Consider the following 26,491-nt stretch of genomic DNA (forward strand, 5'->3'; position numbering starts at 1 on the left):
TGAGGAGGAGAATCATGTCCTGTCCTGTCTAAATGGATTGAAGACTGATCTAAAGGTTAACCTCACTCTGATGCTTAATGCAGATGCTGAAATATTTAAATTTCTTGATATTGTTTTTTGACTATAATAGGCGATATCTGAAATCTCATTACAGAATATGCCCACCAAAAGTAATTCATTTTCAAATGTGATATGTTATACAAGTGTACTTGTTTCAAGTAAAATGAATGTAACACATATTATATAAGTATTATTCGATACTACTTTGCAGTTCATACAATGCTTTATTCTTTTCAAATCAATTCTCATTTTTGGAACTAATTTTGTTTTCCCTCCCAAACTCAAGACAAACTTTCCAGTAAAACCACAAAATGCAGGGAATCGTGTAGACATAACTCCGAACTATATGGGCTCTATTGGCTCATCTGTTCAGCACAGATGCAGAATAAAAACACGATACTGTCATTACAATATTTAGCACATCATGGCTTCGGAGATTCTCTGTATGCTTGTGGTTGACAGAGGTGAACTGGCTGTTCAGTTCAAGTATATGCAACTTGAAGATGGACAATTAATTGTAACATAAATATGATCCTCATACATTTCACTGACAAAAGTAAAGGATAAAAGTAAAGGTTTGGACTTTAAGAGTCGCCAGGGACAATAACAGACACACCAACACAGGCGCAAGGACCACAACCACCACGCAGACTTTCTAACTGGAGACAACGTTAAATAAAGCGGCTGCATAAATGATGCTCATTAAAAGGAATCCATTACTGGGCTCTTCCGGCAGTTTGTCTTGATCCATTTAACTGGCACTGCTGAGTGTGGGACGCTTCTTCACGATTTATGTCTCCATTGATTAAGGCGCCGGTGCGCTGCAGTGTGAACAGTCTGGATGAGATAAAATGCTTTCTGCTGGCCCTGGAAACTACAGTAAAAGTTTTGCAGGGTTACAAACATTAATGGATTCACACACTATAAAGACAGAAGCAGTGAAAACAGATGGAAACTTCCCAAACATAAAACACAAAAAGGTCACTGAGCTCTTCTTCAAAGACTTTACAGAGCGAATAAAACAAGTCAAAATAAGTTATAAGGATTCACTGGCTGGAGTTAAACACCATCTGAGTGAGTGATGGAGGGTGAAGTGCGTGTGCGCAGGGAATTGTCTTGTTCACAGATGACTGCAGGCGCCGCTTCAAGCAGCTGTCAGGACAGAAATACAGTAGCAAAACACAAGGGTGAGAGGTGAAACGCTGCTGTCCTGTTTTGGTTTATATGCACAGTTCACTGGAGCGCGGAGAGAAAACAAGGAGAGGGCGGGAGAGAGGGAGACATGGGAGAAGAGCGACAGGTTGGGGACATGAATTGAGGGTAATGGAAAAAAAATGTGCTTGATGACCAGTTATGAGTGTATAAAGACAAGTTTCTAAGTCACTTGAATAGTTAAGGTTATGTCAAGTATTGTGTTGTTTATGAAAGTGACTTGCAGATTCCTTCAGTCTCAGCAATCATCCATTTCATTCAAGACCGATCTTAAACACTCTAAGGACACATTTACAGCGGCTCACAGTTATTTTATTTCTCGGTTCATCCCCAGCTTATTCCGAAGACTCAAGCGCACAAGCGTTCCCCCCAAAATACCAGCTTTATTCCTCTATTCCTGAGCATAATTTGAAAATCCTAAATAGCTTTTATGAATATAATCAGCTTAGAAAGTGTCTGAACGTTCTGATGAATGTAATTTCGAAGAGCACGGCAGAGACACGAGGCACTGCACTACTATCAGGTTAATTGGTGGACGTGATGCCAGCGTGGCGTCACGCAGAACCACATCTGGATGTTCCCGCTAAATAGATAGCTCTGTTGGATTAAAAAAAAAGAGAGAGACGTGTTGGATTAAGCTGACAGCTGACTTTATAAGAGTGTTAAGTGTAACATCTGTACTCGGTCCGGTCAGGCGTCTTCCCTCCTCCAGCGCCAGACTCGAGCAGCACACCCACAGCCGGAGGACGGACACATAATGAGCCAAGGCCACGGTGTCCCAGCAAAGCCCGGAAATATTTGTGGCGCAGCTACGCGTTGCCTTCTGCTGTGAGGTCTGTTTCATAATCTTCTCTAATTGATCATTGTAGCAAAGGAGCCATTGTTAACTCCACTGTCACGAATTTCCACTCTAAATGTTCATTAAAAAGTCCGGTCTTTTGTGATAAATTACTATAATTAACCCCAAGAATTGTTTTCGGCCAACCTTTCGGTAATCGCTGCTAGTTAAAATAATGGTTTAAACATAGGTCACCAATTATACTTCACTTTATAAGCCTTCCTGGTTGGGGCCGCTACAGATCCACAGAGCTCAACTGGCACAGCATTCGAACCGCAGCTTCTGTTTATGTAACTTAATTGAATAATCCGTTATGTAAATCAGTAGATTTTTTTTTAAACATACATTAGACAAGTCAGAACTTAAGCAATGTAATGAGAGTCAACTGGAACTGACTGCAGCAGTAATTTTGTTTTTCCACAGCTACTTCCTGTAGCTGATGGTGTGAGGATAAACCTAAAAACATGAAGCGATAACAAGCCTTCAAACAGTTGATATTAATGACTAATTTCAACTTCTGTAATGCTGCTCATTTATTCACAGCTTGTCTCAGCTAACTAGGGTCATCTGCAACCTCATGCAACACTTGAACCCAACCTTGCCAATAGAAGTAGCTCATAAAACTACCACTTTACACTGAACTCATAACCAAAACCAGAACAAATGTTTTCAGACAATAATGTAAATTATAACACACAGTTTCAACTGACTTGTTGCTGAAATACATTTCTTCTAAGGGGTTAAAGTCTATCCCAGCTTCTCAGGGCAAGAGGCGGGGGACACCCTAAACAGTTCAACACAGCACACATTTGGACAAACACCCAGATACACACACACATTAACACCTTCAGACAATTTAAAGTCACAAATTAGCATCAGTACGCTTGGGTCACGGGAGGAAACCAGAGTGCACAGAGGTTCTGAGTTCACTGCAAACCCAGAATTTCCTCAAGCAGAACCAGAACCTGCTGCCTTTCACCACAAACCATCCTCCTCCATGATGGCATAGGAACAGCCATCACTTAAAATCAAAAATACACGGCAAAGGTTGCTATTTAGATAATACTGTATATGGAGCAGCAGTACCTGTGTCCTGGGAGTTGAGCACCTCAAGGGCGTGCATCATGGCACTCGCAAACACGTTGGCATCTTCCTTGCTGCCAAAGTTGAGGCCGTAGACCTGTCTGGCGTCGCGCCACTGGTGAAAGGTCTGGGTGGCCTGGTTGTACTTGAGCCCCTTAGGAATGGCACAGTTTATCACCACCTGAAGGACACAAGACAGAGGGAGAAAAAGGGAGCTGATCATTAGATTCTGGTAAAGCCAACTGGGTTAAGTGAGGGTGCGGATCAAGAGGCATGCAGATGAATAACTGAAATACACAGATACTCGACTAGATCGCAGAGAAACAGCTCATGTCAAGTAAAATCAGACAGAAGTAGGTCATAGCAGGGAACTCCAGAACCTGAGGGACTGTGAACAGCAGAGCCTCCGTCCTACTCAATTCAGTTTCCTCTGAAATTAGAATGTCCAATTTTGGCACTGGAGAGTGAGCCATTTAACCACTGCAAATCCAGTAAAGCCAAAAGCGTCTGAATCGATGTGTAATGCTGCTTAATCTTGTAATCACTCTGTCATCTCACGTCAGATCTTATGAAGATGGAGCCCCACTACAAACCCCAACGGCAGTGGTTACTACAAGTGGGACTCGCCTCTCACTGTAATGTATAGAGATTTTACTTGTGTGTTCATTTATGAGATCATGTCACTGCTGGGACTGTAACAGAAGGGACAAGTATTGGCAGAAGGAGAAATCAAATGAGCAGGTATTAATGAGTTTGATGGTTAGGGGTTATCAATTATTGGTCACCGATGGCGATGTTTGTGTGTTTGAGTGTTTTTGATGCCAGGAATGGGATAATAAACAAGAGATAAGATTTCGGGGGTGATCCGATCTGGATCCAGGAAACAAAGCGAAAAACGTTTATGTCGCTGTGGCTTTGAACGCAAGTTACTAACCATAACTTCATACCGTTTAGTGAAATAGCTGAATCTCTTTAACAGACTGGAGACATATTTATTGTTTCTATTTGAGTTTCTAATTGATTAGAGGTTAAATAGTCAGACAACACATGTCACATGTCAGTGCTGACTACTGTTCTTGGTTCACAGCAAGTCTTTATATTTATATACTTTATATTTACCTGAGTAAATTCACTCATAGAACGTGTATAACATCACCAGGCAGCAGCCATAGTGAATTACATAACTTTTACCCTTGTTTATACAATCCAATGGTAATATTCTTCCTCATCTCTCAAGTAGCAATGATGATGGCGGGGCATCATCACCGTCGTGCGGGGCCACGAACACCACTGCTGTATCCACCATTATTAGGGCTGTATTTTTTCCCACGGCTTTTACTGCGTCTGCCGCTGTTACGAAATTTTATTTCCACATTCACGCTACCTGCACCAGTGTTTCATCTATGACTCAGCTCCAGATTGTGCTCCACGGAAGCAGCGTAACTATAGCCACCTTTGTCTCTGTGACCAGGGTTTCCGTTTTTTTTACTCCTAACTGATAAAAACATGATAAAACCCGCCCTCTACTGTTGTACAAGTTGACGTTACAGGCGTCTGCTATCTGCTTGTGTAAAGCAGTAACTACATCAGACTTCATGTTTGCAGCTTGGTGCCCAAAGGTTTAAGACATGATATGACATTAGGAGTTGCTTCAACTTCAGTGTAAAGTTGGTTAAGGTGTGAGGGTACAGTCTAGGCAGGGCGGAGGTGTGTGCTCTCTGAGTGTTTTTTTTTTTTTTTTAAACTTTCTTTTTTCTTTGTTACACCATGTTATTCAAATAGTTCGCTGACATTTATTCTCTGTCAAAAACCCTTTTATACCGAAACTCACCAATCAAACAGCGAGAACAGGCCTACAATGCAGCTTTGGTAGATGTCGTGCCTGTACTGACTTTGTGTGGTGGACCAGTGTGCTGGTTTAACCACACTTCACAAATATGCCAAACCTGAATGATAAACACTGTAGCTACAGGAGCGTGTGGACAGGGAGAACAGTGACTCAGCCATGTTCAATCTGAGACCAATTCTGATCTATAAATAGCATAATAACATGTGGTTTAGTCAGCGTGTGGTCGCCGCAGGATTCTCCGCTGATGTGATCATACTCTGACATCCAGAATACATAAAACGCAACATTGTGATTGACCATATTTGGTTGGAGCACTGTTTGACACACTGCTGTTACAACTGGGCCATTTTGGCAGGAATCGTGGCGCTGACTCCAGTTACACACACATCTCAACATGCTTTAGCTTAATAGAGGAGTTATTACCTATGACTACAGACATTAAGAGTCAAACGTACGCGAGGCCTTAAGACGCAAATGCCTTAAACGTCCTCAGCTATGCGCCATGAAAAAAAATATGGAAGAGAGTCAAACCACAAATAATTCCACCGAAAACATTTAAGTGTTTACAGAAGGCGTTTTTGAGAGTTTTGAGAGGCCGCGATTATACAAGCGAGATGTGAAGAAGTCCAGGAAGTTACGCGCAATGTGTTCATCGGTCTGTTGATGTTCGAGGGACAGCAAGGAAGGATTTATTTTAAACAAATGCCAGTATTGAGCATTTTGGAAAAACAGATCCCCAGCAAAGAAGATGGCTACACAATGACCTCACTCCCCAAACTGACATGTTAGTCTGCGGGACCGCTCACAGCAGGATTTACAGCGAGGGGAGGAGAAAACGCCGGTTTGAACTAGATTTGGGAGGCTGTGGTTGCACTGTCATGAAGGGAGATTACAAACACATGGGTCGAACGTCGTCACAAGAATGTATTGGTCCCTGGACTTCCAGTAATTACCCTACAAAACCAAACAACAATCTAACTTCAAGAATTGAACTCATGTTAAAAGGCGTATTATTTGAAATATTTGTGGTTAAAGTGAGAAAATTAAATAAAATACATCACATTAAACTTGTGAATGTTACCACAAGGGAGTTTACTTGTGTTAAGACTCTGTCGAGACCAGAGCAGACAGAGACCAAGAGCAATGAGGTGGGCGAAACCAGGACCAAACAAAATACAAAAGCATGCGAAGTACACACACATGTATTCATTATATTTAAATATAATGGTTTCTCTCTCAATATGCTCTGGTCCTGACACAGGATTGACTACAACACTTCAGGTTAGCAAGGACTAAATTATCATTCAGGAAACATACCCTAAATATTTCATATCATGAAGACTAAGTGTGATGTAGTGTAAACTTTGGAGTAAATAAATGCATGGAATCTTATCTTATCTTTATGCTATATGTAACAGAGAGTTAAACATAAACCAAAAGCAACGCAACTTTTAATGGAGGTTAGGAGCAAGTTAGCCACATGCTACTTCAATACCCATGAGCAATACGACCATGAAGAACAGACCTAGGCAAAGCGCGGAACAGGGCCAAAATGTGGCCCTTTGACTGTATTTATGTGGCCCTCCCGGAGTAAAACTATAAAACTGATGTTGTTGTCTCTGATATTTTTGTCCATATGTAAGCAGGCCCCTTGGGGAATTGAATTGCCCACCTCTGATGTAGAAGACCCCATATCTTTATAAGAACCTTCAGCACTCTCAGCAAAGAGTGTCATTACTGACCTGATGATCCTGAATCTTGCGTCCTACGACTCTGAAGGCGTTGTTGCCTGTGTGGTGGTAGATGTGGACCCTGCTGAAGCCTGTAGAACCACCGGCTGGGACCCATTTCTTATTGGCATCATCATAGACCATCACGGCAGCTCGCGCCTGGCAGATACTCTGTTCACTGAGAGGCAGACAAGAAAAGCAAAAATGTGACATTTAAACAAGTTCATTCATAAATAATGCTTTTATTACAACAAACTACAACGTAAGCAGATAACCTCACACACACTTGTGCAGTTTCCATATGCAGCACTTGTTACACATCCAGCCTACACACACACACTTCGCACGTTCACCACTTCACTAATGTGTTTAGTTGGGAAAACAACCAAAGCTCATCTGTGTTTTCACACACAGCAGCAGATGGAGCTAAACAGTAATCACATCCTTTTAATTTCCTTAAAAGCTGCAATCAGCCACTCAGGTGGCGACACCGTGAAGGAGCACGGAAATGAGGTGACGGCAGAGTCGTCTTCACCAAATAGAAAAGTCGACTGAAGCAAATTGATCAGGCAAAGTGTGGAGGTGTCACAAACAGGACTGCTGCGCTGTTGCTATTTTTCAGTTAATAACAATAATTCAATGCAGCACAACAACAAAAACAAAGTCGCAGTTCCACCCTCATGATTTCAAACCGGCTCAATCGGGAAGACGACTCCCAGGGACGGGGACAGAAGCACAAACGGATATATTGAGCTTCTGTCAGATATGAATAACCACAAGCATTTCTCTTTCCTCTCTGGAGCAAATAAAGTGATTTCAATTGAACACAGACCCCCCTCACCACCACCACCATCACCAGAGCGGGAAATATGCGTTCATGTTTCTGGATTGCAAATGATTGTGTGGTGTGCACACTGTGGTTCAGTGTGTGTGTGTGTGTGTGTGTTTGACGGGCTGTTAGATGTATGCGTGATTCAGCTAATTACCCCCAAAGCTCCATTTCTTTGTAATCATGTGTGCTTTAAAAATCCAACTGCAGCCCCCCCCCCCCCCGTCCCAACCAGCAGAGGAGCCGCTGAACTACATAGCCAGCAGTCATTAATTTAAGCCAAATCTTTGCAATACATTAAGCCATGCAGTTTAAATGAACAATAGTGCAGTACTGTGTTTCAGGGGATGAGGTCAGCGCCCAACAATGAAGTGTAGATTTCCGCTTGTTACTCCTTGACTGCTGCAGTAGAGTCTCATTGACCCTTCCCATCTCATCGTTGACCCCAAACTAGCAGCAGCAGCTGCACTTCTGTTCCAGCAGAAACACTGTTCTCTCTGTACGTCTGTTGTCTGTCAGTAAGCCAGCAGCAACCCCATCGTCATCATGCAAGGGACCGGTTAGCCAGAACATTATGACCAGCAGTCTGGCTGTTTAACAATCTCAGTTACACCATGAGAGTCAAGGAACACTCATGAAACACTGACATCCAGAAGGACCACTTACACTACCGTTACATAGGCCAGAGAGTTTTGCTTGCTTTGTACTGGTCTTAAATAACACAACAAGTGTCAAGAGTCCACAGACCACATCGAATTATGTGGGTTAAAGCTCCAGTCAATTACCTTCCAGTCCATTATAGAACTGACTAAACTGCTTATTTATTTTATTTGGATTTGTACTTAAATTGTCCATACTGTTTGATTTTCCATCTACTACACTATGTTAAGCTTTGCTTCAGTCTCATTCTGTCAAGTTTTCTGCCTCAAAGATTAGCCTCAAATGCCAGTATACTTCAGTTTTGTTGGAAAGTCAGAAGAATCCATATTTTTTACCACCAAAAAAGGCGCCCAAAGTTGAAGGGCGCTACTTCACTTCATGGTAACGAGACACAGTAGGTTAGCAAAGGCAAAAGCCACCTGTGCTAAAAACATAATTACGATGATATGCATTATAATGACAGCAATAAACTCACTAAACTATATATTGACTGCGAAACAACCGAACTAAAAAGTGAACTTGAGATCTCCTGTTTAAATACCGCAGAAACTTCGATTGCCCAAGAGGTCCTCACAGGACTATCAATATTCAAGCAGCCATATCATATTCATCACGTCTATATTCAGATGCACTAAGAGGCCGACACATCCTCCTCTCCTCCTCTAATGGAGCGGAAGGATGGGACTGAAAAATGAGCCGCCCGGACCAGAATAGGAATGAAGAATGGCATATGAGATGAGAATATTTTCATCGCCCTCATTAATGTTAATGAAGGTCAGAGCGAGGAACCTCAAAGATGAAGAAGCAGTGGCTGATACAGAATGATGTCACTTCCTGTTTTACTGTGCACAGTACCAGGGATGGGCTCAAGGGATCAACAGGCAGCAGAGACAAAGCAGCATAATCCCTGCAATCAACAAAGAGGTTTATCATCATCTTCAGTCTCTGACCCCGATTGTTAAAAATCTGTGGCTCAACAACGCCTCACAGCAACTTATTAACAATAAGACACTATAAATGGAGTGCAGTGGACAACTATGAATGGCTGTAGACTCGCTCAACCTTCTGACAAAACAGCTGGAAATTTTGACCAATGACAAGAGTTATGCAACAACAAGCCTACAGGTCTAAAAATAGAAATAAACCAAAAGAAGCTCAAATGTCATTTGTTTCTGCTAAAAACCTGTGAATCACTACTGAAGAATGATGGCTCACTTTCACTGAAAACTGATCATGAAGCAAGGGTTTATGGAAAACAAAGGTCAACAAGATGGACATTAAAGAGGAAAAACTATGTGTAAATATAGACAATAAAAAATAAGTTATATAATAAATGAAATAGATTATAAACTGTACCATACCAAACAGCTAAAGAAATCCCACCTTAAAAATACAGCTTTGGGAAACTGCATAGCATTTGAGCCATAAACTCTCAGCCTTGCCATCACTCTAAAAACAAAGATTAGAATAATGAGTATTAATACAAATAATACAAAAAATACTAAATTCACAGGTCAGAAATAGGAGAAGCAAAGAATGATGGGGAAACAGTTAAAGTCAGAAAAAGGAGTGAAAAGGGGACATATAAAGAGGAAGTGGAAGAGATGCTGGAGTGGTGGAGGCATGGTCTGGAGAGAAGAGGAAGGAAAGTGAGTAAGACAGAATGTGTGTGTGTGAATGAGAGTGAAGGCAGAGGGAGTAGAATGAGTGAAAGCAGTATTTGGGGTCAGTCACCCACAGTAATAAGCTAAGGGAAGTGAAGGAGAGAGTGAAGGCAGAGTGGTAACCAGTATTAACCCTTTGGCCTTTGACTTTTCAATGAAATATTATTCTATTCTATACTATTCTACTTTGATATTACTATTCTGAGGGGCTACAGCTACAAAACTGTGAAACATGAAGACATGCTGTAAAAGAAGGAGCCTTTTGTGTGATACAAAGTTTGGGATGGAAGTAAATTCTCTCAATGAATGAGAGACGTTCTTCTTCATCTCAGAGGCATCAATGATAATGTTGATGGAAATGATGTTGATGGCTGGGCCCTGCAACCTCCACAACTATTCGCAGTGTATTTTCGCTCGCACTTTCTCCCGTGTCAGCTAGTATTTCCCTGTTTTGTCATCATCCATTGTCATTTCCAATATGAAGTAAAGCATCGGCTCCCATATGTGCTGCCTGCTCATGGCGAACAGACACGCTGTCACTGTGTGCAGAATCAGCATCGTGTACGAGTGAAAATCTTCAGCAGCAATGTCCCTCCTGGGAGAAACTGTATATATTCCAGATATGTGATAGCACTCCACCCTCAAATGTTGCCCAGATTGAAGTTATAGGGGTCCAACTACATCAGGTGCTAAATTTGTTACTGGACATCATTAATTGCTGTGGTGCAACTTTGGGGTCCAATGAGTTAAAAGTGGGGAGACCTGCCATGAAAAAAGGTTAAGAGACTCACTAACAAACATACTGAGTAGAAAAGAACAAGACAAGAGAGCATTTTTATGACATTTTTAAGGGTTTGTTTTCCTGAAAACAACACTTACAAGCTGCCTCCTGTTGGTTGGAGAGTGCCACTTAAAGCGCTGTTTCTCGAAGGACGTCCCCAGTTCCCCAGCACGCAGGTGCACGTGACGTCCCAGACAGGATCTTTAGACCGCGCTTAAATTCCAAAACAAATCCCCATTTTTTTCTATTTTTAATCAGTCTGCGTTTCCATCTTGCTGAGAATTGCCTTTTTTTAGCTCCCTCGCCAGAGTCTGACCGCCTGACTCAGCTCTTTCTGTGGGGGATGATAAATCTTGGTGAGCAGAACTGTGTTAAAGCTTCGAGGAGGCCGGGTGTGGAATCCAGAGGGAGACCCAACACGGATTAAAAGGGAATCGGAGTGAAGAGCACTACGCTGGGATCCGAGTGTTTCTCTCAGAGGAGCTCCAGGGTGAAGAAGCTCTGAGGGGCCCATCTGCATCACTTTCTAACCACAATCCCAATCTCCTCTCTTTCTAACACCCTTATCCCCTCGCTCTTCCCAAAAATTCCCATTTTCTCCTCCATTAATCAGCCCTAGCTGGATTGCAGGGTGCGCCGAGTGCTTCCAGCCCATATGGAAGTGATCAGTGCTGAGGCCTCAAAGACAAGAGAAAATCTCCCTCCAGATGTAGTCTCGGGTTACTCTGCACATTTCTCATTATTTCATGTCTTCTCTGTAAAACCAAATATACACAAGTAAATGCTCTGATTGGAGGTTTTTCTTTAACTAATCTCTGGCTCAGCAGATCAGCCACAGAGGTTACACGACGTTGGTTTGATAGTCTGCCAGCAGGATTACACCAAAATACCAGCCTGATTTTATATTTTTAGCCATTCGTCCTAACAGCAGTTGAAAAAAGCCTGCACATGTTTGCAAGTCTGTTTATCGAACTGACAATGCTCAATATCAAATGGAAGATATTACAAATAACTGTTCACACCGCAACTATGCTAGCAATTCAATTTTTTAAATAAATATTACTGAACTGAACGGACATTATTTTGTGATCAGTCACGCCCACTTCGGGTACATTGCTTTATCATTGTACCCACAGCAACACCCAACAGGACCAACTGGACAACAAACTATTCAAACTGCATTTAGAGCAACTAAAATGCTGTTTCAAAGCAGCGCTTGACACCATACGTTGACTATTTACAGTGCTTCTATCAGACAAAATATGACCGATCGCTAAGATAGTCATGACAAGTTAAACTGTCAATATGGTTGTAGTATAACACATTATGTGTGTAAATGAAAATGCATTGCATTTTTACATTTTCTAATGACTATTTACAACACGGTAATTACATGACTGTGTGTTCGTTCAAACCTGTCCACAATGACAAGTTCGCAAATCGCTAAGATGGTTGGTGACTAGTCGTAGTTGTTACTTGCAGACCCAGTGAAGTGCCATACCGGCATGAAAATGTCACGAGCAATGTGCCTATGTAGACAATGAAGCCTAGTCCATGAGATGATTTGAACTCTTGTCTGCTTGACTGAAGACAACATAGGATTGGCCACTCCCTCTTTGTCAGATGTGATGCCACACATGACATGCACAGATCACACTGAGCACAGAGCAGTAAAGACGTCTGGTGAAAGTGGTCAATTAGGAAACCATGTAAGCAAGTAAGTAATAAAGTACAGCAGCAGGATTTCCAAAGTACAGCACGTAGCGATGAGCCGGAACAAGCCTCATGTCCAGATGTTCTACCAGGGTGGAAGACACTGATCCTGCAGACTAAGGAGGGATGAAAGAAACCAGTAGATGATATTCCAGTAGGCATTTAGAGTAAAATAAAGGTCACTCACTTCAAGTGCTGCTGTCATTTTAAATACCAAAATAGAGAGCAACATGTGTTATATATATCGCCCTCGGAGAATCATAGAAGCTAATAAAGTTTAACTGTGACACATGTGGAAACGTACAAACACAGGCTTCAAGGGAGGAAAGAAGCTGCAGGCGGATTCATTTTCATCAGATGATGCACTTCAGTGAACATTCAAGAATCTTTTCTAAGTGAGCTCACACGGAACACCAGCTCTTCCTGAGTTAAAGAGTTGAGACGACAGTCAGTCAGCAGAAGTTATCATCTTCACAAATCATTTTACTGGCCAACAACTCAGAGACAGTGTTTCCCATACAGTGGCGGCCCTTGCTGCCTGGAACCAAGTCAGACCAGACGCAGCGGCGGAGCGGCTCAGCAGCAGCTTGAGACCCATGTCCCACATGCTCACTCTCTATTTGATCACTTTCCTGTAAATCAAATGACTTCATTTTTCATTGGACGGTTCCATGCTTGGTGATTCAATGTTCCTAGTCGCCTTTCCATAAACAATAGAGGCTACCAACACACCGCATCAACCCTCCCTAACTACCCCAAAGCGCCCCCCCAAAAAAACAAACAAACACTGGGACAGGTAATACTTTAATGTCACCCAAAAAAATGGTAAATTAATGAGACTTTCTCAAAAATAAGTAGTGAATGTAGTGCGATGAAAGGCTGTGGCATGGAGGTTATACTGAAGCAGTGCTTCTCAATTATTACTTTGTTGCGTGCCACCCTCCATGGAAGAAGTTTAGAACGTTTAGTGCCCCCAACTCTCTGCCGCCTCTCTATCATTTCTCTGTAAAATGATCATAAGTACACCTCTGCATAACATTCTATCCTTGTTAACATTAAAAAAAAGAAAAAAGAAGTAGTGCAGATCAACTTACAATAAAGAATACATTTATTAACATTGTTTTTGTCTGTAACAAAAAAGACTTAAAGTGCATCATTTTGCTAGAAATTTAAAAAAAAATCAAGAGTGGATTGGCATATTACACTTCATTCTAGTACGGCAAAAAAGTTTGTTCTGAGGTCACATGTGCCCTCTCCCTGACATTGCTCCACGCCACCCCACTATTTGAGAAGGACTGTACCAAAGGAAGGTGAGAATCTCTGGGTCTAACAGCTCTAGACAGAAGTCCTGCAGTATCTCAGGAAGCTAACCAGAAGCCTCACGGTAGCAGAGAAGGGATAGAATACATCAGCGTCAACAGACCAGGAACACCAGCACCAACACTTTCAGCCATTACAAAGCATTTCACAGCGCCGTTAAATAAATAACTACATTCACTTCCACTGATTTACAGCAGCCTGTTACCATCATCATGTCCGGTAATTACCAGAATTATCACCAGTGAAGCTGAATAATGACCAACGGAGTAAGAACTGCAGCGTCCCCTTGCTTTCAATTAGGCTTTACACGAGTCACCCAAAGACATCATTAGTGGACTGAAGCAGTCGGTCCCCCGCCACAGATCCTCAGGTGGTTCCCTCTCTGGCTGCCACTCATCAGGACTCCCCTCTTATCTCCATGGCAACCCGGATGGTCACCACACGTGAAGCTAGGTGGGGATCCCCACAAACAAGGTGGTGTCACCTTTCAAAAGACTGAACCCAAATTATGTCATGAGATATCGGAAGGCTAATTTCTGCGCAATATAAAAGGTTTACGCAGAAATAATATGTTTCAAAGGAAGCTGAATTTATTTTTCCTTGTTCTGACCGGCACCTCTCACGATGGAGATTGTCATTTCTGACATCCATCTAAAGGTAAGAGTAGTTTCTGTACATGAAGAATTCACATTTTTAGTTCTGCAATAAATGTAGGGTTTTTTTTTTTTATTCGATTGTAGAGGAGATATTGAAATATTCAAACACGGTGGTGGAACCTTTAACAAAGGAACCTTTGAGATAGTGTTTCAAGCATGTATTAAGATGTCAGCAAAGTTTTCTTCATCAAAAAAACATTTAAAACCAGTGTGAAAATGGAATAAACAACATATTTTCTTTCATCAATAAGGTCACCACGACCCAACACTGTTGCTTCTGTTTCTTCATAAGTTTGTGAGAACATGTCAGGTCACTGTGTGTGTTAACGGCGCACTGCCACCTCGCGCACACACACACAATTCTGTTAGCAGGGTTCAAGCTGTGTGCTAACTAGACGCCTGGCACATTTAACAGGAGTGAAATCACATCGCCATTCACTTGGGCACAGCGAGTGCATTGACAACAGAGCAGGTCTGGACTGCACCGAGCTGCAATCAGCGTTTACTTTTTGTACGTAGCCATGGAAACCAACAATGGCCGCGTTTAAAAGGTCCACTGTACGAGCCTGTTTCATGCTCATCATGTATGTGGTTGAAAGTACCTGTGAAAATCTGTTCAGCGGCCAGACACTGCTTCTCAATGAGACGCTTGTGTGCAACCTGCTTGTGTTTTCAAACCAGCAAATGAAAACACCTTTTCAGTTCAATACCAAAGCTGAGGTTTTTCCTATGATGTACAGATCAAGCAATGTAATTTTAAGCGTCACATTCAAAACAAGAGAGCAGGTCAAGATCAGCCATTTCAACTGCAACATAACCTGAAAGTTAAACAGGAATTCTGTTCTGTTTAACAAAGGCTGGTCAACAGACCTACTTCCTGTTTAAAAAGAACCACTCTTCAAGACTTTTGAATTGAAAGGAAACTTAATGACAACAGAGGAACTTGTTAATAGATGAATTAATAGACAATACAACAGAAAATAAACTCTCATCTATCTATAGAAAACAGGGATGGACCACTGGGCAAGCACTGTGGGAGGAAACCGGATTATACTCAGGAAAGCAAAGAAGTATAGGGAGAACTCAGCAACATTCATGCGCCATTTGTGTTTAATCTGTTCAAGAATGTAATGTTTTATTATCCAGGATGAGAAAAGCTCATTTTAATACAGCTTCAGTAAATGACTCACTTCATTAAAGTTTTTATACACGTCCAGGCTTTGTGTGCGACTCCAGCTTAATCCTCATCCTGTTGTCAATTACAAACAAAAGCTCCTTCAGGATAATGAAATTAACCTTTAGCACTAATGACTTTAAGATAAATGTGGCGTTCCCAACATTTACAGATGAACGTCAGGCTTCCCAGAGACTGTTGTTCTACTGCGTAAGAACCATCTGTTACAGAGGAACCGCTGATGTTCGCTCACTAGACAGCACTAATCACGGGTGATCGATCAAACCAGGAGTGAAGGACAAGTCTAATAAGGTTGGTTAGGAATCAATGATGATTTTAGAGGTGAATGCATGGTGCCATCTCATTTTTCTTCCTGTCTAGAGTTTGTGTTTTCTCCATTATCTTGCATGGGTTTCCTCTGATAGACTCTCTAGGCATGAGTGAGCATGGTTGTCTGTTGATATCGCACCCCATGCAGCTCGGATACGCTCCAGTCTGGCAAATATTGTTCAATCTCACGTCATAAGATAAGATAAGCTAGACTTTATTGATCTAACAAAGGAGAAATTCAGTGTTACAGGAGCTCTTATGTTGGTTTTGGCTGCGTTTTTAACTGGCAAATGCCAAAAGAAAATTCAAAATAACTAGATGACATGATGATACGTCAGTGGAAGTAAAGTCACAAACCGAGGGGAAGAGATGGAGTTGGTGAGGATGGCTGCAGATAGGAGACAGATTTACTTCTCAGGATTAAAAACGAGCATTTTTATTGTCACCATTCAATAAATGTCAAAACTCCCGCTCTACTTCCTTGTCGGATCGCTTCTTTTTCGCCGCCACAGTTTCAAAAAATCCTAGCTGAAACCCTGTATTGATTTCAAGATCAAAGAGGATCACAGTGTTTAAGCTTCTACCTCAGTAGCAGAATCGCTAATGAAGGAGGATTAAGTAACCAGAGATGCTTCAATAATGAAAAACTGATCGATTAAAATTTTGGCCCCTTGCATGATTCAGTTTGACCCCGTCTCACATGGTTGTTATCAATGAGAAAACAAGCCTCTGCATGAAGCTAGCATGATAGTTATAAGATGAAGAGAAACTGTACATAAAGTAAATAATCTTTCAAAAATAAAATGACTTTCTCTGAGCTAATCTGCTTTCGCTGCATGCCAGCTCTTCCTCAGTCTGGTTCTCCTCCAAAACATTTTACTACCACAGCTGCGGCGAGTGTTGTTGTCATTGGTAATGTAGGACCCTCTTCCGTCATGAGGCAATAAAAACATTCACACAGCATAAAACAGGAAGTACCTGAATGTAGCACAGACCACAACAGTCTGAAATTGATATATTTGGATTTAACGTGCACAAGATCTATAAATTCTTTCACCAAAGTGAGCCCATGTCTTGTGAACGCCGTCTTGCTCCGACAAGACGTTTTCTGACAACCGCATCAATTATTTAACTTCTCTCTGAACACTGTTACAGCAGCTAAAAGTAGAAGCGACTTATGTTGCTACCAGTTTGGTGGTTAAACCCAGAGGGAGACAAGAACCAGCGCGAGGGAAGGAAAAGTTGACAAAGTGAAACTGAAGTTATAAATATGTTAGAGCCAGACTGAATATATGTAGCAGAAATATGGATTCTAACATGAAAGCAATTACTAATGAATGAAAAAAACATGCTGACTCTGCACATTTGACCAAACAAAAAAGGCCAGAGTTGTCGACTGAGTGCTGTTTTTATTTAATATAAATGAGTTACACTTGTCAAGCTCCTTCGCTAAAGGGCAAAACAAACCGGTGGTAGAGTTTGTTTACACGCAAGTCTGTTGCTGGAGTCCCTGCTACTTTTAATTGGCTCATTAGCGCGCGTGTTCAGGAGTTCACCTGAGTGGGTCTGTTGTTCTGCCTAAATAAAACACCCACAGAAGGGTGAGGGCAGCAGACCTTCACACACATGTGAGGATCTGAGAGGAAGAAAGCATCGAAGATAGGAATACATTTCATTAAAATCTGAATTATTCAAATGGTGAGACACTTAATATTCAATTTTTTCTGCTTTATATCAAAATATATACGGCATTTGAAGAGCTTGACTATTACGGTTGACTTCTGGCAAGCATTGGTCTGTGTGTGCATATTATACATGTATTCAGGTACAGGTTTAAGCAGAGATGAGGTGGATGCGGGTGCAAATCCTGGAGAGCAACCAACATGTGCCTCAAACACAGCACATCACCTAAATTGAAATTACCAAATGACTTAAACATTATGATGAAAAAAATGTAAAAAAAAAAAAAAAAAAAATAGGGAAAAATAAATAAAATGCAAAATCAAACTGTATTTATAATAACTTTATATAACTTATTATAATTGTACATACAAAATAATATATACATGAATAAAACATTCAAAAGGCAAATAATAATTAAAATATAAAAAGTAAAATTAAAAAATGATTACAAACCCTAAAATACTTGCCAGTTTGATGCGGTTATTTATTGTATGGTATTTACCATACAAACTAAACTATATTTAATTAGTTTATACAAATTAAAATAATACAATGTTTTTAAAATTAAAGTGAAGAAAAAACTGAAAATCAATGTAAAAAGTTCTTAGCAAGCTGACACGACAGTCCATTTAATACAACCTGATGGCTAAAGCTACGCATTGGTATAGACAGCAAGCGAAGCAAGCCATGTGGATATCTTCACTGAAACTGTTTCAGCATCAGAGCATTCTCCACGTCTTCCTAAAATTAGATACCAAGTAGACAATGGATGAAAGTGAGGGAGTATTCCAGGTACGTACCGGTGGATTTCCATTTTGGAAGCCAACACACATCTCTGTGGGAGGATGAAGGCTTTGGACTGGACAGCAGAGGACTGGATCTGCATGGCTTCACCCAAGCAGCTCCTCCAAGACACCCCTCCCCAGTGCACCCCTCGCCTCCCTCTTCACGCTTGTCTGAAGGTTCGGCTCTTTTCAATCAGCAGCCGAGATGAATCTCCAGATTCCTCCCTCGCTCTTCACCTCTACATCATCCAAACTGAGAGCCGCCTCCTCCTCCTCCTCCCACTTCGTCCTCCCACCTCCTCTGTTCGGTGTATCGGGGCGACTCCTTACTTATTCATAAGTGCTATGTCAGCGCGTCAGGCAGCGTGTGAAAAAGCCAAAGAGCGGACCAGCTGTGTTTCCCCTATGGCAGCCGCTCGGGCCAACAAGCACTCGCAGCTCGGCGCTGGATCCTCGCTGCTGTGGTGACGGCCAGCGTTTCCAGGCAACAGGCTCCTGCTCTCGGGGCTCCGCGGTGGAGGGAAATCACCACGGTGGTATCATGCAGCACAGAGGTGCTTCCTCGTCTACTGTTGCTCTCCGTCACTTCTCTCCCTCCGCTACATCCTTCATCCTCACAGCTTCTGGTTTCATCCGAGCTTCACTCCACCCTCCCCAACTCATCCCTCGCTCTCTCACTCAGCAAAAGACAAACGTGCCAAAGCGGGTCAGGAATAATGAGCAGCTAGAATTAGAGACGTTTGCTGAACAGGGATTACTCTCACGCCTGTCAAAAGGGGGATTCTCCTTCACTCCAAACTCTGGAGTTTGACTGTTTACCTGAATTTTGGAGGATGTGTAGACATGCTAGGAGGTGACAGCAGACAGAACAAGAAGGCTGATGTCTGGCAGACTAGATCCCAGGTACGTTGCCAGCTTCTTCAGCTCACGACAGAAACCCAGATGCTCTTTTTTGAGGCATCTACACATGAAGTGCCAGAGAATGCGACAATATCTGAATTGTGCATCAGTCTTTGTTTGGTGCCTCGCAGTCTCACAGGAGATAAACATTTCAGGAAGCTTGATACTGTAGCATCTCAAGCGGCATTTTAAGAGGTTTAGGATTTGAAAAGCGGCCATTGATGCACCTGATCACAACAGCGTGATTTAAGAATATCCACTGAAAATTTGTGTGTGGAACTTAGTATGTGACATCATAACTGGCGGGATTGGAACATGGCAAAGGTTCTCATACGCTGACATTTGGATGCCCCTCACATCCTCAGTTTTAATCAGCTGGGGGGGGTCATCGGTCCACAGTAATGTCGTTTTCCTTGATCATGCCCTTCTTTCTTTGCCGCTAGAAAATCACAACGCCACCTACAGGCCCGGCATATGTGCAACATCGCTGCGTTTATCATGTTTCACAAAACCTTCGGCTTCAAAACCAAAAATACAGTACGTGAGAGATCGCCGTGGTCGTGTTACCAGGCAGGCCACTAGGGGTCACATGGCTAAACTAGACCCGAACAAATACAGTGTGCAGATCAGTTATGTTCAAAGGAATTATATACGTGTACATGATGTGAATGATGTTGGTTGTAGACTCTAGGAAGAGTATCTGCTAGCCCAGGTGGCAGCAAATGAGGAACCCATGACTAAATAAACCATTAACCCATACATAGTTTTACTCAGTCATGCTTTATCCAGCAACCAGGCTTTTGAGGCTTTCACCTTTACCCCTCAAAATAAATTACAAATAACCCGTAAATTTCTCATTTTTAGACGACTGTATTCACATCCTTGCCTACAACAACAGTTGCCCATGTTCTTTTTTCCAGGTATCTGTGCTTCTAGTGTGGGTTTGACAGCCCCACCCCCTGTCTAACACTTTCATCCAAAGCAGGTAGATCCCGGGATCGGGCCAAAGGAACCAAATAAAGGCAATAACTCTGCCACTACCCAGCGAGCCAAACATCACAACCTCACATTAGAGTGTGACTTCAACTCCGATGCTCTGCTTGTCTTGTGTTTATTTGTGTTTTCAGGGTAGGACAGAGAGCCCAGACAGACACTTGCATGCCTGCTAACAGGGGAATCACAATGACAGAGCGGCGAGGGAAGGTCGTTCCACACTCTCAGAGGTCAGGACAACAAGTGCTCCAGGACAGAGATGCGATTTCAGCTGCTAAGCTGAAGCTTCAAGCCAGCGGTCTGCTTATCTGAGCCTCTGAGTCAAACACGTGAGTCACTTCCATCAGTCTGCTCAAGCTTACACACATTTGGTGACGCGTCAAACCGATCAGAGCGGCTCGAGATGACGGTAAAAAGGGCTCTTCTAAGGACGGCACGGGAAGGAACATGTATTCCTCCTGCGCCACAAGGGAGCTCGGACCGATTGCAGGTCCAGCAGTTTGTCACACTTTGGTTAAGCACAGTCTCGAACTGCCCACCAGAGCGATGAGGCTCGATTACAGGGAGTGGAGGCCAATGATGGACGAGGAGGAAGAGGGAAATGAGAGAGAAGCGTGAGACACCTGTAATCACAGCGGACTCTTATAGCAGCACAGATGATGCGAGGGAGGAAAGGATGAGGGGGGATCACAGGAGGGGATGAGAGAAAGAATTTCCTGTCATACTTGGGATTAAGATTAACGGTGGGCTGCAGCCTCCTACCACCGTTCCTGGGTTTTCTGTCAGGCTTGTTTTTCCAAAATCAGAAAAAGGAAAGAAAAAAAAAAGTCTTTCGTTTCAATGACAATTCAGTCTATAGTTACTTTAGGAATATATTAGAATTGTAATGATTACTGGCGACTATTCAAAATGAGAACATATTATTTTAGATGTTGTTGAGGAATTTATTAATGTATATTAAAAAAAAATCACACAAAAATACATTTTCTTTGAGAAATATTGCAGACACTGGCTTCCTGAATTATTTAAAAAAGAAAAACGCTCCGATGACTACAAATAAAAGGAAAAAAAAGTCTTTCCATTACGCTAGAATCTTTCTGCTCACTTCACATCAGCAAGTCATACTCTTCTCACTCAAGGTGACAAACTGAGAACTTGATGGATGATCATTCACTAACCAATCATGTGCTCACTGCTCGACTTTGAGGTCAACCACTTCATTTACCATTTATCATGATCTCAATCATTCAAAAAAAAAGTCATCAGGACAAAGGTCAAGCTGCTTTTCTCCCGTTAACAACAAAGAATCTCAGTCAGCTTCAATATCAGGTGAACTGGAAGAAAGGCATCACTTTACACCTGACAATACAGATGGTTTAGAGAGCGAGAAACGTAGATGGAGGCTTTATTATCGCTGCGGCAGCAGAACTCAAGAGCAGCCCTATGGAGTTGCAGAGATAAAGACGGATCATCTTACGTGAGAGAAACCAATAATATATCTGATTTTACCAGTTTGACTGTGCAGCCGCTCAGACTGTAAAAGTGTTGGGGATAACCTGCAGTCAAATGGTGAAATTTTCATGAGAAAATTCTCATAAATCCTGAAGCCTTTATTTATTTATTTTTTTTATTTTCTAAGTGGCACAATGAAGCCAATGATGAAGCACAAGATTTTAGAGGAGTCACAACTGAATGGTGTATCGCCTCCGTTTTAAGAACCAACAACTGATTTTAACACTTATTAACTGCATAAATATTGCGTCAAATCCACACAACACCAAAGGTGATAGCTGAGGATGACTCACTGAGAAGTCAAAAGAGCAGACTAACTGTGTCAAACTTGGATGCTCTCGATGGGGTGACAGCATAACTCTGCCTGTCCGTCATTCGACCGGCGCTGCTGCTGCTGACAATTATGTCATTGTTGCTGGGAAGTTCCAGCTCAGGGGGCAATACTGAGGCTGCACGTGTGGAACATTTGTTGAGTGAGTTGACTTCCAATTTATATAAATGGGTCGAGTACAGTTGAGAGGAGGACACTCGCCGTTTGAAGTACATGACAAGCATTTGCATCAGTATGTCAGCCAGAGCAGCAGGTCAGAAAAAAAATAGCATCACATGAATTGAATAAACCAAATATGTCCAACGGCAATGAAGCATTAAAATATCAATGTTCTTTAAGCATTACTTTCCATGTCAGCAAAAAAAAACAGTTTATATAATAGGTGCTTTATAGGGTCATTCTTGGATGGCACTTCACGGTTTGGTAAGAGACACAAATCATCTGTCAACTTTCAGTGTAATTTATCCAGGGTAATCTCTTGCTACCGAAGTACTATCAAAATAGTTGGAGTATCTGTCTCACTTGCCTTGTGTGTGAATGATTACACTGCAAGGAGGCACCCTGTTACACCGTATCTCATCTAACACAAAGCCACAACACACTTCCACTAGAGTGTCATCCACAGTGAATCATCCAGCGAGTTGACAGTTTGAAATCATCACCGGGACACACAACGCCGCCACGGTGAGAGTGGTCCCGCACGATAACCCGAGGAGCCACTCAGCAAAATGGCTTTAAGAACCTTCCCCTGCTCCACAGGCCCATTTAAGAGATACGACAGCTGCTCCAGAGACTGTGATGGAGAAAAGTGCCCCGTCATCTCAGGGTGAGACCGGTCCCACACTTAAAGAGAGAAACCCCTCAGATTGCTCTCTGAGGAGTTTAACAGCCACTGCAGCTCTATAAATACTCAAGTATCTGGCAAGGGTGGCTGTTTTTAAAGCCCAACTATTGAGGGTTGTTACATTACTGGAACTGATCAAATGGCTCATACAGTTCATCGAAAACTTACGAGTCACGAGTCATCCTGGACGGTCGGACTAGGGGGAATCCTCCACCGGTGCCGATGAAATAAAAGAAGTCGGAGGTTTGTTTGATCTGATTCTTTAAGGGTCCACTTTCCGAACAGACTGGCTGAGCGAGCAGCTGCTTGGCGACTGACTCGAGGGGGAAAGTGAAGCGGCCTTTAGACAGACAGTGACAGTGGCACAGCACCCACCCACATGCAGGGCCAGCTGGAGCCGTCACCCACCCACTCGCTCGGTCAACTTGCTGGAGCCAGGGCTAAAAGTGGAGTCAGCGGTGGGGGGTGCATATGGTTCTGGAGTCGAGGGTCGCAGAGGAGGGCAGCCGCCTCCTGAAGAATGTTTTTCTGCCATCCAGAAATAGAAAGCCTCACACAACATTGATATCATTTTAAAACAAATTTTTATTTCTTTAATATTAAATGTCAGACTTTAGCTAAAGTGCTAATAGAGTAGTGGAATACTTCTGCAGCTAATAAGAATCTAATGAGCAAAAAATTATTTAAAAAAAAAAAGTATGATTCAGCAACCCGCATCCAGACTCAGCAAGGACCGTTCTATTTCCAAAGATCCCTGTTGACCTCATCAAGAAAACTACAGTATATTCTGTCAGACAGGGAAAACATGTAGAACAGGAAGGGGCCAAGCAGCAAACTTTCTTGAATCATTCAGAAACAATATTATTTTCTATTGATTAGGAATAATGGCTCAGACAGATAAATTAGATTACTGCAAATCAAACTCTTATCAAAAACTAACTTGGGCCCATGAGGGCCGCGAGACGCTCAGTTTACACTTACCTTATCTCTTCTTTGGAGAATAAAATATATTTTTTTTATTTTATGATATTTAGATTTTTATATATATATATATATATATATATATATATATATATATATATATATACATATTCAGAATTTCATTGAGTTTTTCCAATTTTCTCAACAGTTTGCATCAAGCGTATTTTTTTTCTTTTTTTCTTTCATAATTTGATGAACATGACCTGGTTCTGCTGCTGGTTGGACTTTTCTCTAACAAATATCTTTGCAATGATCACGTTTCATGTCATTTCACAAGGTTTTGGGTTGTTTGCGTGTAAATAGATTAAATATGGTCACGAATTAAATCAAGAGTAATGAATCAGTACTATTACTTGAATGGGCCCCTGGTCCATTTGTTCACGGAAAGGTAGGCCCCAGCATAAAAAAGGTTAAGAACCCCTGCATTAGCACAACAATGTAATCCAGCTAAAGTCAGATGTTGCACACACATACTTCTGTTTTGGCATTTTTGTGTCCAGACTGTGTGTGTGCATCTGGAACCTTCTGTTTTCGGACTTTACTTTAAGTACTGTTTGACCCAATGGACTGATAAAGTGAGAACCTTCAAAATAGTATCATTTATTAGGCCTGACATCATGGGCAAAAAGATGGGAAGTTTTCACTTTTTTTGCCTTGTAATTCCACGAAATGAGTTGGCGTTAAAATGTGAAGTATAACCTAATCAGCCAACAATATTCATTAGCTGACTGACCACGCAGGAATCAACTTGTTCGGATGAAATCCCAGGCTAAAATCACAGCCACTCTCTCTCTGGCAGAACTCAAGAGCAGCATTGATTAAAAGCCCGCTGGATCAATGAAGAGCTTGAATAAATTAACAGTGTCTTGAGAGATCCTGCAGGGAGCCCGAAACACAACATGAGGCGAGTCAATACGCCAACACTTTCAGGTGTTTCAGGTCAATACGCAGACTATTTACACTGCAGCTCGCCCCTGTTTGCACCATGCATTTCTGAGAAAGACACACACTGAGAGATTTATCAGTGGCATCCCCTCAACCCCTCACTCACATGTGGCCTTGGCCCTAATAGGATATGTAGGTCAGAGGATTTGTGAGCAAGCGCCACTGGGGTCGGAGTTCAAAGGTATCTGGTGTGTCTTTTCTGGATAAACGAGTCGTTCATGTTCACCGCGCCAGTAGGTCAGCTCTTAAATAGCTTGGGCTGTCTCCAGACCAGCATGTGGGGGTCTCATGAGTCCATCACACACCGATACAGCACTCCCTGACCAAAGCCTTGAGAGCCAATATTTGTACCACATCGACTACTTTCTCTCCTCGCTGCATTAATTTGTCATTTCTGAATAAGAGGAGGTTGAAACAGTACATGTTATGGAGCTCAGGAGAGCTCTTTAGGCCTGAAATAGGATTTCAAAAAAAGGATCAACTAAAAACTGGACCTCACATGATGCTCTGACGAGCAAACAGGAAATATACTCACACACACATATAATGACAAGGACTCTGTCTGCCGTCCGAGTTATTTACGGTGCAAACAAACAGCTTTATTGATCCCACAGTGGTAAAGTCATGAGTCGTATGACCTTCTTTTCATCCATATCTGAAAAACACTGAAGGCTTTCTGGCCCTTGAGGGCTTATGACGAGAGACATATATATGAAATGGAAGACGGAAAATCCTCCATCAATGGATTCTTGTCAAGGCTCAGACAGTCCGGGTCAATATCTGCACGGTGCATGAACACCAAAGGTTTTAATAAAGGCCGAATTAAACATGCATCAACACCAGTTTAAACAAGTTTAAGAGCAAATACTAACAGGTTTTACTGAAGACATTGACATTGTCGATATTTCATAATGGAAAGCAAACATAACAGGAGCATCAGAGACTGTGGGAGTCTCTACCGGACTCACGACTGTGAACCATGCAGCAGAGGAAACAAGCAAGATGAAGCGCAACTGCTCATAATAGAACATGATACACCTCATGATGAAAAGAATGAAGTGACCACCTAGGGTTGGAATGAACCAGGGTCCTGTTGGCAGTGGGATGATGATGATGAATATGAGAGAACAACAATAGTACACAAGCTCTATTTTTGTTGCCTAATAATTTGCAGGGAAGCAAAAAATGTTCGTGGTTACATTCCACAACCATGTCACCCATTTCTGGCCGAAGCAATGAACGACACCCTTGCGGGGGTCAATGCCGTTTCACAAGTCGAGAATTTTTCCAATCATTTTCACAGGTGTTGGGTTTACCCTGAAGGTTCCGGATTGTCCTTAAGAGAATAGGTGAGAACATCAGGGAGAGACTCACTGTAGACCCAATGATCCTGGGTATCCAGAAAATCCACTAGAGGACGCCTCTCTTGTGAGGTATTACGATCAAGTGAGAGGAGGCCTTAGGTCACACCTGTAATAATTCCCAACAGTGTGCCTTTTATAGATGCAAATATTGCTTTTCCATAATTTCTTTACATGCACAACATAAATAATCATATATTAAAAAGTCAATTTTCAAGCAGATTTATTTAAAGCCTAACTGTAAAAAATTGCTACAT

General features: G+C 42.1%; 1 protein-coding gene across 4 annotated transcripts in view; it reads right to left on the minus strand.

Annotated features, from left to right (window-relative positions):
* enah (ENAH actin regulator) overlaps positions 1–26,491 on the minus strand; it is a 76,465-nt gene that overhangs the window by 34,479 nt on the left and 15,495 nt on the right. For 3 of the 4 annotated variants that reach the window (XM_053880460.1, XM_053880458.1, XM_053880455.1), the window contains exons 1-3: positions 18,383–18,972; positions 6,785–6,950; positions 3,197–3,374 (exon numbers count right to left, since the gene is read on the minus strand). In XM_053880460.1, the coding sequence (XP_053736435.1) occupies positions 3,197–3,374; positions 6,785–6,950; positions 18,383–18,468 (430 nt within the window). In that variant the 5' untranslated portion in view covers positions 18,469–18,972. Of the gene's footprint in view, positions 1–3,196; positions 3,375–6,784; positions 6,951–18,382; positions 18,973–26,491 lie in introns of those variants that run through there. The other variant, XM_053880456.1, reaches the window with a different exon arrangement.

This window comes from Synchiropus splendidus, chromosome 12 (assembly GCF_027744825.2).
Source record: "Synchiropus splendidus isolate RoL2022-P1 chromosome 12, RoL_Sspl_1.0, whole genome shotgun sequence".
Classification (NCBI taxonomy): Eukaryota; Metazoa; Chordata; class Actinopteri; order Syngnathiformes; family Callionymidae; genus Synchiropus; species Synchiropus splendidus.